This window comes from Lathamus discolor, chromosome 4 (genome assembly GCF_037157495.1).
Source record: "Lathamus discolor isolate bLatDis1 chromosome 4, bLatDis1.hap1, whole genome shotgun sequence".
NCBI lineage: Eukaryota > Metazoa > Chordata > Aves > Psittaciformes > Psittacidae > Lathamus > Lathamus discolor.
In genome coordinates, this window is record NC_088887.1 from 17,781,272 (window position 1) to 17,796,564 (window position 15,293).

The following is a 15,293-nucleotide window of genomic DNA, read 5'->3' on the forward strand; positions in this document are numbered from 1 at the left end:
CACAAAGGTAAATTGGGAAGCAGGCAACAGAAGGCTCTGAGGCTTGTGTGCCTCTTGACAGTGCATGGCTCCATTCACTTTGTAACACTACCAATGAAATCTGGTTAAGCCACCGACGGCAATTCATTTTCCACCTGTTAAGGATCAGTTAATTCTGCAAAACTCTTGCATTCCAGCATATTAAAGGCATTCATTCTCCACATGAAGTTTCACACTAATAGCCAGCCCTCTGAGGAAACTATTCATTGAAATCATTTCAAGTAACAGTAAGTGGAAGGAAGCAGAGAGATTACACATTCCATATACAGCCCTGGGGGACCAGAGAACAGACAGCCACAGAGCCTACCCTGCCCTGCATATCCACAGTTGGCTCATCCTGGTCTTCTCCAGGAGAGGGGTTCAACTCCCAGTCCATGTTTCCTCACCCAGTCTTTCACTCCTCACAGACAAAACCGTAAAAGCTTCTTGCTGAAATCCTCTCAAGAGGCAGGTTTGAAAAGACAAGGGATTAGGAAGTGATCAGTGAGAGCTGTGGCAAAGCAAAAATTTACCCAGCAGGGGTGTCCTCATAAAAACCTGCTCACTGGCGATTTCTCTCTCACCTTTGTTATTTAAGTTCATCCCCACTCTCTCAGCCTCCGAGAGGCCCTACCCAACCCAAAGCCCCCATGGGGACACACAGCCCCAGTGCCTTGCACAGCGCTGGACTCTGGGAAAGATCAAACCCATGTGCCTTGTACTGCTGCAAACACTCACCAGGAGGAAGTGATGGAGACAAGTTTCATCCATTCCTAGACCCTCAATAAGTTAAGGAAGATAGACGGTAACTATCATCCCTGAGGCATTCTGAAACAGGACCTCGCTCCAAGGAAAAACAAGCTCAGTTCAGGATTAAGCACACATAAGTGCCTCAAAAGGAACATCTGCTGCCCACAAGACCACACTTTCAGGAGCTGCCAAAACTTGCCGCACCTGGCCCCTAGGCTGGCTGTGATCAGAAAGAAGAGCAAACAGTTACCTGGCCAGCTGTGTGATGTACATAGAAACAACTGGAATGGATAAAGAAGACAGTTCATTTTTGTAAGAAACAATATATTTTATTTTTCTGACACCACAGCCCTGGCAAGTGGTTTTGTACCAAATTTAATGGAGGTTACACAGAACGTTTTACGCTGGGGAGGAAAAAAAAATAACCACAAAAAAAAATCCTGGATAACTTTTAGTGTCTGTTCCACTCCCACATTAATAAAATCACTTGGGGTTTCTAAGAAAAGGAGAATAGGAAACAGTGAGAGAGACTACTGTAGGATGTAACAGTGTCCATGTCCAGACCTTTCCTGAAAGTGGGAAGGGTCCCCACATGAGGAGAGGCTCTCCTAGATTTACTCCCCAAAATAACACAATGTATTGCAGCTGCCATAGGAGGAGACAGAAGAGGGACGGAGAGAGAGAGAAGCCTATTTAATAAAGAGTGGGAGGGAGAGACAGAAGGTGCTGGACAGCACGCCATAATTTGAAAAATATGTCCTTAACTTATTATTTATTTCTTTTAAAAGATTCCCCTCACTGAACTTAAGTTCCTTTTTTGTGCTTTTCATTAATACTCTGCTCTGAGGTCGTAGTTTGGTTTTTCTATACACTGGAGTTGAAGGAAAATAGTCCAAAGTTCTGAAGATGGATTCTCCACCTAAACAGCCTAGAATCCCATTCTCCTCTCACCCCAAAGACTAAAGTCTCTGCTAAAATCCCTTTTACAATATAGTACAGTACACAAAAAAAAACCCCAAAAATAACCGAGAGTCCTGGGAGAAGCCAGTCCGAAGGACGTAAACATACAGAGAATGGTGCAACTTGTGACAAATGGCAATTCTCAAAATACAGCTACAGATTCTCAAAGCAGGTGCCTCACGGGATACCCAAGTCCACAAAAATAATTTTTAAAAAATAAATCTTAAAAAAAAAACCAAAAAAAAAAAAAACCCAACCTGTTAAAATGAATTTTTTTCTTTTTTTTTTCTTCTTTTTTTTTCTTCTTTTTTTTTTGTTTTTTGTTTTTTTTAGGTAATTCCATACATTCGAGATTTCCCAAAGCGTCCTCTGGTCTCTTTTCACCTATTGCATGGCCAAACTGTACTCCTGAAGCTCTCAAAAAAGCCCTCAGGACTTGGAATCTCATCTTGACAAGGATCAGAACATCCAGTCTTATGGTAGCAGCTTAAAACATCATGTTCCCTGGGTTTCCAGGGCCTTGGCTAAACCCTCCCATGCCAACGTCAGCAGCCATACCTCGGGGCCTCATCTGTGGGGGAATCATGATGTTTTGTTGGGGTCCCATCATGCCCTGCATTGACATCATCATGCCAGGTGACCCGACAGGCCCCGGGTGGCTGTACAGCCCTGCAGGTGCTCGGTCCTTGCCTGGAATCATGCCCACGGCAGCCACAGGGTTGCTCATGAGTGCAGGCTGCCCAGGCATCGCCGTCTGTGCTGGTGACATCATGCGGTGGTGTGGCCCCATCATGCCCTGCTGCAGGAAGGCGGGCGGCCTCATCGGGTTATGACCTGGCATGGATGGAGCCGTCCCAAGAGGGATATCCGGAGTTCCCACTGGCCCAGGGCCTCCCATGCCAGGCAGCGCTAGTCCCATCCTCGGGGTCTGCTCTCCTATCATCCCCTGCATGTGGGAGAAGCCAGGCCCAGGACCCTGTGGCTGCTTGCGGCCCGGCACCTCCCCACGAGGGAAATACTGTAGCGTCTGGCTAGGCTTCTCTGATGGGATAATCCTGGACAGGTCAAACTCGGGTATTCCTGTGGCTCCAGGACGGATCACCTCCTGCAGCTCTGGATCAGTGAAAACCGAAGGCATATTGTTTCCAAGAACTGTGAAGGAGTCTGGACCGCCAGGGCCTCCAGTCTTGCAAAGTGCTGGATCTGTTGAACTTTGGGGCAGGTTGGCAGGACGCCCCAGAGGTCCTTCTCCGTGGAAGCCCATTCCCGCTGGGAAGTTGCCTTGTCCACCGCTGGGCCCATTGTGTGGAAATGGCACCTGCTGTGGAGGGGACTGTACGGGAGGGAACCCCTGTGGGAAGCCCAGGCGTCCTTGAGGTACCATTGGAGACTCCTGGGAACCGTGCCCCATCATCGGGTTGTGTGACATCAGGCCGGGTCCCACGGGGACCCCGTGAGGAGGTATATTGGGTCCCATAGCATTTGGAGAGGGCATCTGGTTGTTATGGGAAAGAGGCTGTGTCATTCCCATTGGGCTAAGGGTTGGCATTGGACCCACTGGGTTTGGACCTGAAATTCGAGGATTCTGAGAATTAATGCCCATTCCTAGGGAAGAAATAAGGAATCACATTTAGAGAACAGCCAACAATAATCAATAAAGCTACCAGTGAGCTTTCTGCAAGGTTACCAGGTCTGCACACACACACACACACACACACAAGCAAAAAATTAGTGCTAGCAAAAAAACATCAGTAGTGGCTCTGCAAAATGTTATTTTAACCAGAGAATTGATGCCACCTGCACAGCTGCCTCCCTAAGCAAGAAGTGCCTAAAGCCTGCTCTGTAAATAGAATCTCAATCCAATCCATACTTTTACTACTTCCCTGGCCATCTAGATGAGACAGGCAGATAATCTGGCACAGACATTTTTGTTATCTGCATATGGACGCCCACTGGGAAGTGACTGACTGTCCTTTCAAAACTCCAGAAGTGATAAATGAGATAACCCGTGTAAGACAAGGAGGAACGATCAATGAGGTTAATGAGCTGTCATCAGGAACTTATTCAATTAGGCAGCTTCCCCAGGTATATCCAGTCAAGCTGATCATTACTGCATGAAGCACACAGCAAAGCTACAGGTAAACTCATCAAGAATTCATTACCAAGTGCCACTCTCATGATACAGCCACTCATCCCCTCTTTAATCTACGTCAATTCATTGGGTAGAGGGGCTACAGCTTACTTTGTATTTATGATGTACCCTACGAACACAAAGCTATCAGCAGGGATTGGATTTCTCCTCTGAACATGCTTACCCACAAGGCAGCCCCAAAGGACAGTTTTATTTTACTTTTCCTTTAACTCTCTCAGGCAGGGACTAGGACAGTTTCCCCTCAGTCCTGGCTGAGGTCACATGCCATTACACATTGCCTATATGAAAAGACCCATGTTTTGAAAAAGCACTCTAACACCCTCTTCTGTAACAAAGGCAATCCACAAAACTCAAGAATAGACCAGATGATGCAGTGTCATTAAGCATAAGCTCTCGTGGCTTCACCACAAACTATGGAGCTTCTATGACACTGCCTCTTAAGACAGGGGACGAATGGTTTCCTCTGTAATGTACTCTAGGCTGATCCTTACTCTCACAAGCAGCCTTCACTCACACAAGTAATTCCAGTCTGCCTGAGTGAAGTCTCTCCCATACAGAATGGCTTTCCACATTAGACATTTTCTGAAGGACAGAGAAAACCGATTGGAAGGAGAACTTCTGTCACCCGACTTCAGAGAACTGCAACTGCCTTTCTCAAAACTAACCCATGGCTATATATTCTTCAAAGATTTTCCCCTCTCACCACCATCTTCATTTGAGGAAGCCCCCATACAGACATCCTCACTGTATTGCGTGATAGCTTGGGTTTATATATCTTTGAGTTTCTTACCTGGTACGCTGTTCATAGGTGGCAAATTTGGGGAGCGTGCTGGAGGGGAGTCATCATCCGAGCTGGCCACAGTTTTGATGGCATCGTGATAAAGTGGAGTAGAGCTGGGCATGGCAAATTTGGACATCCTGGACATCATAATGGAGAGGGGATTCTGGGAGAGGGTCGGCTCTGGAGGCATTGTGTAAGGACTGCTAGAGGGAAGGTTTCCAGGGAGAGTCACAGGAGCAGACTGGCTGACTGTGGAAGGAGGTGGGCCACCTTAGGGAGGAAAGAAAAGAAAATAAAGAGAAAGACTACTACTTTTTCCCTTCTTACCATTTTTTCCCCCTTAAACCCACCCTTTTCTCTTACACATCTCCAAAACTAGAAATCCTTTTTACTGCAAGAGACCATGTGACTAACGCAGTCAATGCTTGTGAAAGGTAACCAGAAAAATAAGCCTGTTTGTCAAGATGGTTAACATCTGTTATCCCAGATTCTGCACTTCTACTGGAACTATCCTGAGCCTATACAAAATTACATGAAGAATTCTCAGGTAAATCTGAAAATCATACTGTTCAACTTCCATACACTGAAGACAGACTTTAAGTACCAGGTTCAGCCATAAAAATCAAAATCTACTGTATTGTTCCTACATATACCAAATGCCAACTGTAACTTCCTTCCTTTATTCTTTAGGAGGCATCAAACCAGAACAAAAGACACAGCATAATGAAAGCTGTAGCAGATACTATGCTGAGACATGTGAGCAGATTTCTTACATGCTGTACCTGCAGCTACAAGTAAAACTCCTTGTTTATGTTTTATTTCAGGTTTCGTATACACATATTTACTGCTTATCCTAGTGAAAGAGGCATTCTCTGCACCTTTTAGCTGAACATCTTCCTTTGCTCTCCCAATAATAGAAATAACTGCAATTCCAGTCCCCTTTGTCCTTCACTGATGAGCTTCATGCCATCCAGACCACACGTGAAGGGAAGATGCTAAACTGAAGTTGTACTGTCACTGAAAATGAACTGTGCATTCCTCAGCACCCACCCCCCCCCCAAAAAAAAAAAAAAAAGGAGAATAGAGAAACCTTTCAATGCCAAAGCATTTATGCCTTGGAAGAACTACGTCTGAAAGGACTCATTGAGCACATCATCAGGCATGGCCTAAAAGCACTCGGTTCTGGCTCATAGGTGCTGGGGCTCACACCGGGCACGGCTTCAGCAGCCGTGACAGACACCAACATCCAGGCTCCGCTCCCGAGCACGCAGACCAGGCCCCCGCCGGCCCCCGGGCCCGGCAGGCACGTCCCGACCGCCAGAGCGCTGTTACCCGGAGCGGCACTAGAGGGCAACGTGGGCAAACGGCTCCGCCGCCGGGAGCCCGCTCGGTCTGCGGTGCTGGGGGCCTGGACTGGACCGAGCCGTGGCCGGCGGGGCGAAAGGGCTCCCAGGTGAGCCTGCCCGGTCTGGGAGAGGGAACAGAGCGCAGCAGCCCAGAGGCGTTCAGGAGCAGGCAAGGCAGTGCCAGAATCTGCACACCGGCATCCCAGGCACGGCACGGCTCGGCTCCAACACGCCACCGGGTGCTCCATGTGGCGGTGGTTAGCACTCTCCAAAATGGTTGAAGCCTGAACAAATGTTAGGACAGCTCCCTGTCTGTGGTGGTACATGTAGAAAGAACATACCATAACTGAACCATACGTCAGTACATACTGGCTAACTATGCCCAGCACAGTCTTTGTAGGAGCCTTTTATCTCAAAGCGCTTTCCTAACATCAGCAGGACCTTCTCCACAAAGCTGTGATCACCAGGAGCTATGGCAGAATGGCCATAAACCCCCCCCAAGGAGAGATTTCTCCCACCAACACCCAACAACTTTTCACACTTCTTGACCCCACCCTTTCACTTGCATGTGGGGACACACTTGAGCAAACCCACAAATACAAGGAGGGAGGAGAAGCACTTGCAACTCCACTCGCATAGCCACTCCCCGGACCCACAGCACAGCCTCCCTTCAGATGGGCAAAATGCTGTCTAGCTTCTGCCACCCTGCAAGAAACTTTCTCCCCCACCTTGCTGCACACCTCAGGGTGACCCAACAAGAACCAAAGAGCCAAATCTGCTCTCAGAAGGCACTCACCCGACTCCACGTTCCCCAGCATGGCTGGAGAGGACATGGTGAGAGACGCCTTGTGGTTCGGGGGAATCCCAGGGCTCTGCAAAGGTGGCTTTGGAGATGAAGTCCATCCGGGAGAAGGTGCAGGGAGAGATGGAGACTTGAGGTGGACAGGAGAAGCAGCAGCAGACCCCAAGACAGGGGGGGACTTAATGGAGGCAGCAGCAGCTGCAGCAGTGGGGCCTGCAAGCATTCCTGCCAGCTGGGAGGGCGTCTGAGGGGACTTGAGGTTCCCCGAGGGAGACCCCATCATGGGAGACTGGACCTGGCGCATCGTGGGGGACTTGAGAGGGTTAATTCCTGGTGAATGCACCTGACCGGCTGCAGAGATATCCAAGGGCTTGCGGCCTAGGCTGCGCTGCACAGGGGGAGCAGTGTTGAGGCTATTAGGGTTACTGGTGGGATTGAGAGGTAGTGGCGGCATGTGGCTGAGCCGGTTGTTAGTCCTTTGGTCAGGCCCGATCTGTTCTCTGAGATTTCGGAGACCAACTCCTGGGCCCTGAGACATGGGGAGGAAAGGCCGGGGACCCATGCCATACTCTTGCTGCGGGTGCTCTCCAAACGGCAGTGGCACCATTTTCTGCTGAGAGGAGAGCATCTCCGGCACAACGGGGCGCAGTTTCATCATCTCTTCCGGCACGACTCCTGCCTCCCTCAGCTTCTGAGGGACCAGGGGCGGATTGGAGCCAATGCTGACACTCATGCTCATGTCCCCCTTCATGCTGCCAGGGCCCATCCCAAACTCCAGCTCCCTGCCAGAGGCCATTTGTGGGGGTATTCCTTTTGGGAAGTCCCCCCTAGAGGGGCTCATCGGCCCTTCCACTGGCATGCGAGGGAAGATGGGGTTGTTCCCAGGCTCCATGTGTCTCTGGGAGGGCATCATTCTGTTTATCTCCATGCCGGGCCTGATGCTTTCCATGTTCAGGCCAGGAGGGAGGCCCATCTGCTTCTCAGCCAGCTGCTGCTGATACAGCTCTTCAGGCAGACCTTGTGGGTTGGGGAACCGCTCCCCTCGGCCAGGGCCGCTGAAGACACCCTGGCCAGGAGGGAAGTTTCGGCCATCTGGGATTTTTGGCACATCATCTGGCCAACTTACTCCCGAAAGCCCAGGCCGCGAGGCAGGATTTGGGACACTGGGGCCCTCCATATCAGGGTTCATCATTCCTGCAAAACCAGGCAGGCGCATCTGGCTCCCAGGCACGTTGGGATGTGGGGCCATGCCCCTGGGGGGCAGAGAGTGCGACATGTTCATGCCTTCAGGGAAGGGCTCTGGACCCCCAGGTCCCCAGCCCTCCCCAGGGGTCATCTGGTAGGGAGGAGGAGGGCCTCGGACCACTCCACGTGGCCCGTGCTGATGGACCATCATGTCCTGCAGCGAACACTGCTGCACCACCACCTGCTCCTGCTTCCTTCTCTTCTCCTCATAGAACTCCTGCTGCAGCTTGAGCCAGGCCACTTGCTCAGGAGTCATGTGGTCCAGGTGGTCTGGGCCTATAGCTCCTGACTGGGAGTTCATTGGCGGTGGCCCCATTTCATCTGGGGAAAAAGGCATGTCCCTGTGTCCTTGAGGGCCAAATGGGGCCCCTCCGTCTGTTCTAGACCCTGAACCTTTGCCTAAACTTTGGGATTGAGCCATCATAGCCTGTATCGGTCCTTCAGGTTTCTTTTGGGGACCATCCAGCACTCCAGCATTTGGAGGTGGCCCCCCACTTTGCCCTCCTGCAAACTCTTTCTCATCAGGGAAGAGCATGCGCTGTATGTCTCTCAGGGTCTGCAATGAGCGCTCTCGATGCTCCAGCTGCTCCTGTGACAGTCCATCTGGATTCTCACCCAAACTGGATGGGTCCCCACCAGACACCTGCTGTGGAGGACCTTTGGGGTCTGCAGTGGAGCTATTGCTACCTTGGGAAACCGGGCTGACTGCTCGATTATTGGGGGTTGAACTCTGCCCAAATCCTTCTGTCTGCAACGGGGTAGAGTTGGCAGGGCTGCCCACAGACATCACTTTGCTTTCAACGCTCGGACTGTCCTGATCTATGGGACACAGGGGGCCAGTGGATTTGGATACAGGTGCTGACAGGGGTGGAGTCGGCTGCATTTTGGCATTCTGGGGAGGGTTCTGGTCCTGGGCAGCAGGAGGCTGAGCCTGCGGCAGGGGCTTAGATTCAGTCCGAAGTGCAGTGATCTGGGGGTTCTGCAAGAGAAAGCCACACGCTGTCACCTGCTCTTCTTACAACCATGTCACATAAGCAGCAGTGCAAACAGAACATCCTGTCCCAACCCCACCAGCCCACACCTTGCAAGGAAGGGGAGCCTGCATGCAGCGATTTACAGAGCAGCATCTTGGCCATGCAGAAACCTATTTTGCTCAGGCATTATGCTAGTTGCCCCTTGCTTCTGTGCTAGCTCTGCATGAGCAATAGGTTGGATATATACTACCCAAATACTGCAAGACTCAAGCTCTTCTTTAATGATCCAAGACATTTATTTGACGAAGGCTAGAATAACAACTGTCTCTCTCTTTCCCACCCTAAATCTTGTTTCAGAGTGTAAGAAATCATCTGTCTCTCAGAATCAGGCACATTTACTATTTCCTTTCCCACCCACATGCAGGTATTCCCTACCAAGGGTACAGTGTTTCGTTCTGCCTTGCTGTTTGAGATGTTCTGGATATGAAAGGACACGATGGTTTCCACCTGTCCCTTCAGCACAGCTTCTGCAGCCCTGCAAAGACAGACACACACACATACCCAGTTGAAGCCGAGAAGCAATTTTGTTTAACCATCCTCCTTTCTATCCTTCAGCTGGCAGAGGGGAGACTTAACCACACATACTTCACTCTAGATGAGTAGCAAAAGAAAAATGCTTACATCTACAAACTCATCAGCATTCAGGGTTCATGTCTGAGTTTAAGCCATCGTGGCTGCTACTCACTGCATGGATTGCAAAAGAGTATCCATCAGCACTTGCCAAAAACACGAAACCCAAAAAAGCAAACCACACCTCAGCGGAATAAATAATCATTTCTCAGAGAGCAAGATGCGGTGAGTCTCCACTCCAGCCCCTTCAGGATCCCCAAAACAAGTAATGACTTTTTGCTACAGGAATGCACTTGACAGAGAAAGGGCACTTGAGAATCTCTTCAAAAGAGAGCACAAAAGTAAGCCCCACTCTCTGAGGACTTTCAAGCATCTACCTACTTACTTGTTGGCCATCTCAGTAGAAAAGACATAAACCACTTTGGATGGAGTCTTCTGCCCACTTGCTGGCTCCAAAGTGGCAGCCAGGCCATGAGAAGGTGTGGAAGACCTTGGGGCTGAAGTGTTTGAAGGTGTCATGGAGTGTGGTGTGTGCTGAGACTCCTGGGATTTCACATGATCAGCAGAATTGCAGTCTGGAAGAGTAGAAGGAGGAAAAGAAGAGAATCACTACCTTGGGAGCTTTACGGAAACCATTTCTGGAAACTGATGAGAACTTTTCCTCCTCTGAAACTTCCTGCTTCTCCCTCAAGCATCATTAAAGGCAATTCTACTACACTAGGCATATTCCCTCTAATTCCATGCTGCCTTTCAGACACCACTGGGAGAAAGTTCATCTTGCCCCTTTCCAAGGAAAGTGGCAGTTCCCAGAGCTGATCCCCTTTAACTCTCCAATGGCCACACAGAACAGAAGAACCACACACCAAAATGAATAAATGTCTGGAGACCACTCCGTGAAACTCCACCACCACCCCCCACAGCAACGTTAGCCAGAGGATGTAGCAAATGGACAAAGGAAACATGGACAACCGCACATCTAGTCTGATTTTGCATTGCTATACAGAGGCAATGGTGGAGCCAGGAACAGAATACAGAAATCCCAACCCTCTGGCTTGTGTTACCAGTAAGGGTGCTACAGGTTATGTACGTGTGTTGACAAAACAGGCTTGCATATTGTTCAAAATCCCAGTTACAACAGAGCAGTTCCTGAAAGGCCAAAGGCCAGAAGGAAACCAACAGGTTTCATTTGTACTTTCAGATTCTCTGGAGGAGTTTCAAAGTTACAAAGGAACTTTCCCACCAGACTCAGATCTGTGCTTTAACTGAGTGCGAACAGGACATTTACCACCGCCAGCTATGGCAACCTCTTCCCCTTGCCTGCTCTTGAGACCTTCAGACTCCATTGGCTGGAACTTAGAGAACCCCACACAAATAAATGTTTCTCTAACACTTCTTAGCGATTCTGCATCTCAGAGGACTCTGACTAATTGTCTGCACTTGCACATGGATCCTAACAAACATACCTTTGATTTCAGGGTCGTCATTGGGAGTCCCAGCTTCTCTCTGTTCAAAGGAGTCTGCTGAAATGCTCCTCTCTCTCTTCCCCTTCCCCTTGGCACCGTTTCCAGCCCCATTCTTCAGCCCCATGCTCCCACCTGGGCCAGGGAGCACTTTGGGAGGGTGACCTCCACTTTTGGGGTCACAGGGAGAGGGCTGGGATTGGCTGGTTGAGCCCCCTTGTTTGCCCTGGTTGGAAAATTTGGAATCCAGCTGGGGGTTGCCAGACGGGGACATCACTGTAGGGGGACGGACCATCACCTCCTGCTTTGATTTGGGGCTACTGGGGACAGAGCAAAGGAAGGAAAAGGAAACAAATAGTGACAAATCACACCATTGATTCATTCCACCCTATAGGAACAGATTAGAGGCAGAAAGAACCACTGCCACCTTCTTTGCAAGCTAAGGCAATTGCTGACAAATAAAAAATGCCTGCAAGCTTTGAGTCATGCAGGTGCTTTTTTGAACATGCCTTGAAAGGGTTATTATCCAAGATGGGACCTCAGTGCTCAAGAAGGCACCAGGGCAAGCTACAGACCTGCCAGATCCCAGGAACTGCTGTCACATGAGGACCTACCTCCAAGGCTTCTGTCAATAAAGACAACGGTTTCTATGTGCACAGAGAAGTGCCTCACACCAAGACCAGCTCAGAGTAAACAAACAAGGCACAATAAAGTTCACCTCGCCACTCTCCTGGACCCCAACTGCACACTGCAGCTCTGATGAGAGCAGACCCTAACATCTCCCTCTTCCCTGCCTTGCACCTCCTTATCCAGTTCTACAGGGAGCACAAAGAAAACCCAGCATTACTGCAACATTTGTCATACATTGGGAGGAGCTGCCAGGAAAACACAAACCTCTGACCATGAAAACAATTAAACCAGCTACAACCTGCCTCTGAATAAGGAAAGAGAAGGATACCATCTCCCTGCACACTCCTACAGAATGAGGCAGATGAAGCTTCTTTAATTTGCCAAAGCAGATTTGAAGTCTTTCCTCCCCTCTTCCATTCAGCAAACTACATCCTAAAAATACTTTCTCTGTGTTTTACACACATATTAGCCACTCCCTCCTCCTCAGCCTCCACTTACTCCATTGCTATTGGATCTTCTGCATTGTGTTTTCCCATCATCACTATCACTTCCAACAGGCAGTTTTTACTAACATCTTCACCATGGGACTCCCACAAGCCATTTCTTCCTTTGGACACATATCTGCCTCAGAGACATTCCCTCTGAATTACTCTCTCCAGCTCCAGATGACCCTTAGGAGTAAATAATCAAACTCCAGAATGCTGTCAATCACACCATTCTAAGTCCCTGGGCACCGCTTCACTTTCATACTCTTCCCATTCCAAATTAGCAGAAGAGAGATGTTGACCTGATGCACTAGCAGGTGAATGATGCAGAGGATCTAAGTGTACAGCTGATCAACTTCCCAGGCTGTTCAGGTCAATAATATGGAGGAAGCGTTTTGTGTGAAAGTGCAGACAGAAAGACCTGCTGCTGCCCAGATACCCCTTGGGGAAACAGATAATTAGAAGAGGAAGAAGAAAAAAAAAAACCCAAACCCCAGACAGAAACAGCTTATTTACTCTCCTACAGCCTATTCAGATACTTGAATAGGGTTAGGGAGAGAGGAGGGGGCACGGAATGGAGAACCTGCACCTCATGTGTTTACAGCTTTCAGCTCACCCTGAGCCTAGTAAACATGGAAGCCCACCAGCACTGTGCAGCCAGTGCTCAGGTAAGCCCAATGGGAGCACAAAGGAGGACCAGTTAAGTCAGACAGAGCAGCACTTGGCTAATCCTGCAGTAGAGCAGGGACAGCATCACATACAAATCCAGAGCAGCTGACTGCAGGCTCCCCTCCTTACCTCTGTGTGTTGCCTGACGGGGAGTTCCTCACTTTGGGGTTACTGGAATGCATTGACAGGAATCCTGAGCTCACAGTCTCACACGCATGCAGATGGGCTCTCGCCAAGTTCTTCTGGTAGCGTGCTGCCAAAGGCAGTGTTGCAGCACTTTCTGCCACCTGCTTCTCTCAATGCTGGCTCTCTGCTTGCCTTTTTTCTCTTTGCTCCTCTCTGGTTTTGCACTGGGCGCTTCCCTCCTGCAGCTCCAGCATTCTCTAGATGTGTGCCTCCTGCTGCCCAGGGGAAGTCTCGCATCTCCAGGGCACACTGTTAAACCACCGCACCAGAAGAGAACAGAAAACCAGTGAGGAACTTCCCCCTGCAGATGTGTCTGGTGTGAAGCAGTAAAAGGCAATTCTTCCCCCATTACTGAGAAGACAGAAGAGCTTTCAGATAGCTCAGTACAGCTGTGTATATCAAACCAGGGGCAGCCCTGGCTGGCCATTCAGTTTACAGACAGTGAGGATATCTTCCCTTCATCCAAACCAAGTCATTCTGGAGTCAACAAAACAGGGAAGGACCTCATATCTGGACATTTTGATTCCACATCTGTGCTCAGCCTGAAGACACCTCATAGCAAGTCAGTAGGAACCCAAAATTACAAATCCCCAAAATGATTTAGCTATCCAGAATTCCCTTGTGAATGGCTGTAATCTGGTATTTCTTAAGAACTTAAACTCTGCTCAAATCTTTTGTCTCCCTGGTCCAATATAACTAGACATAAGCTCAAAGATGTGTGCTAAGGCTTGCACAAAGGGAGGAAAATAAACCAAAATACCTTCCTGATCACCTGTAAGCAACCAGCTATGTTGTGATTACTCCAAAAGCACCAGAGGTTGGTCACTCATCATCTCTATCAGAAAGGCCAAAGGAGCATTATTCAACTACCCCTCTAAATTTTCTCAGTAGCACTGTACAGACACTGAGGATTTAAGAAAAGAAGAAAAACAACCAACACCACCTAAAAATAAGCACTTTTTCAGCTTCTTTCTAGCAACCAATATGCATAACCCATGCAATAAGGCAACTGTTTCTGGAGGAGGAAACTATTGAACATCACTGTATGTCCTTTGGGCTAAATTACTTTGGAACAAATTTCTGTCTTGTTTATGTTTCAACAAAATCTCTCATGTTCATCTCACCTACTCAGATGCAAATCACTTAATTTAGAATCTAACCAAGATTTATTGTTAATGTATTAAGCATTATTGGTTAAATATTATTCAACTGTAAATATTTCCGACATGCCTTCTCAGCACCAAAGCACCAGTTTCTACCTGTGTGTATCAAATGAAACAAAATAAATCTCACCAGTCTGGGGGTGTCTTGAATTTTATGAAGAAACTGCTGTGCAATTGCATTTAGAAAACAAAAATTGGCTTGCTTATGTGCTGACACAAAGGATTAAGAAACATGGGCATTAGATGACTACCTCTAGTCAAGGAGATCTATCACTAACTTGCAGCATTGAGCACCATGATTTTCCAGTTCCACAAATTTATATTGTGAGGCGTGCCGTTAGACCCTATAGTGACTTTGCGTTGCTGCACTTTAACATGATAGTGCTCCATACTGCAGCTTGTTCTCTGAAGCTCTGCATCATCTCCAAGAAGTCTGCTCTCGACCACATGCCTCCTTCGCGAGCCAGAGAAATAACCCTGCTCCCTCTTCTCACTTCCATTGCACTGCACAAACCCATTCATGTGGGGAATGTTTCTGCAATAAAGGTCTCATTTTTAATACCTCCTATTAGGCACAATCAGATGAACTCCACCGGATCCACATACCTCTGTGGGGCTATCAGATGGTTATCCCTCTGATTTTGAGAACAATGTTGGACTTACTGTATTACTACTGCTACTATTATCATGCTGTAATTAGAGCTGGTGCTATGAAGGCACATTAAAGACAAGAGAGCACATCTTCACAAGTATCTAAATTGTACCATCTTTGCATGTAAATTTTACTCCTATGTATGTTTTGACAACAAAACCGTAACCCCAACAGCATCTAACTCCACTTTTCAAAAGAGATTCATTTATCTGTAAAAGTCAGTGGAACTCAGTGATACTTCAGGGTCCTCACTTAAGGTGAGCTGTATGACTGAAAACATGGTGAATTTCACGTTAAAAAGGGAACAATAGCATTAAAGTGAGCAGAGGTCAATGCTACAAGTGGGATGCAGATGCCGGTGATGAACTTACATATTCTAGCCTTTCATCC

The 15,293-nt window shown here is 48.4% G+C and overlaps 2 protein-coding genes across 10 annotated transcripts in view; both read right to left on the bottom strand.

The window, feature by feature from the left end:
- Nucleotides 1-1,075: 1,075 nt before the first annotated feature.
- On the bottom strand, nucleotides 1,076-13,115 carry BCL9 (BCL9 transcription coactivator). Of its 2 annotated transcripts, XM_065676409.1 has the most exons (7): nucleotides 13,032-13,115; nucleotides 11,122-11,438; nucleotides 10,044-10,233; nucleotides 9,464-9,563; nucleotides 6,804-9,033; nucleotides 4,671-4,931; nucleotides 1,076-3,333 (listed from the first exon to the last, which is right to left on the bottom strand). In XM_065676409.1, exons 1-7 carry the CDS (start codon nucleotides 13,082-13,084, stop codon nucleotides 2,216-2,218), a joined length of 4,269 nt encoding a protein of 1,422 aa, XP_065532481.1. In that variant the 5' UTR covers nucleotides 13,085-13,115; the 3' UTR covers nucleotides 1,076-2,215. The 2 variants fall into 2 exon arrangements, with proteins under 2 accessions (XP_065532481.1, XP_065532480.1); XM_065676408.1 differs by lacking the exon at nucleotides 13,032-13,115 and having other exon boundaries at nucleotides 11,122-11,515.
- LOC136013095 (uncharacterized) overlaps nucleotides 13,110-15,293 on the bottom strand; it is a 46,988-nt gene continuing 44,804 nt past the window's right edge. For all 8 annotated transcript variants that reach the window (XM_065676410.1, XM_065676418.1, XM_065676411.1 and 5 more), the window contains exon 3: nucleotides 13,110-13,337. In XM_065676410.1, coding sequence (XP_065532482.1) covers nucleotides 13,110-13,325 — 216 coding nt within the window. In that variant the 5' untranslated portion in view covers nucleotides 13,326-13,337. The remainder of the gene's footprint in view (nucleotides 13,338-15,293) is intronic.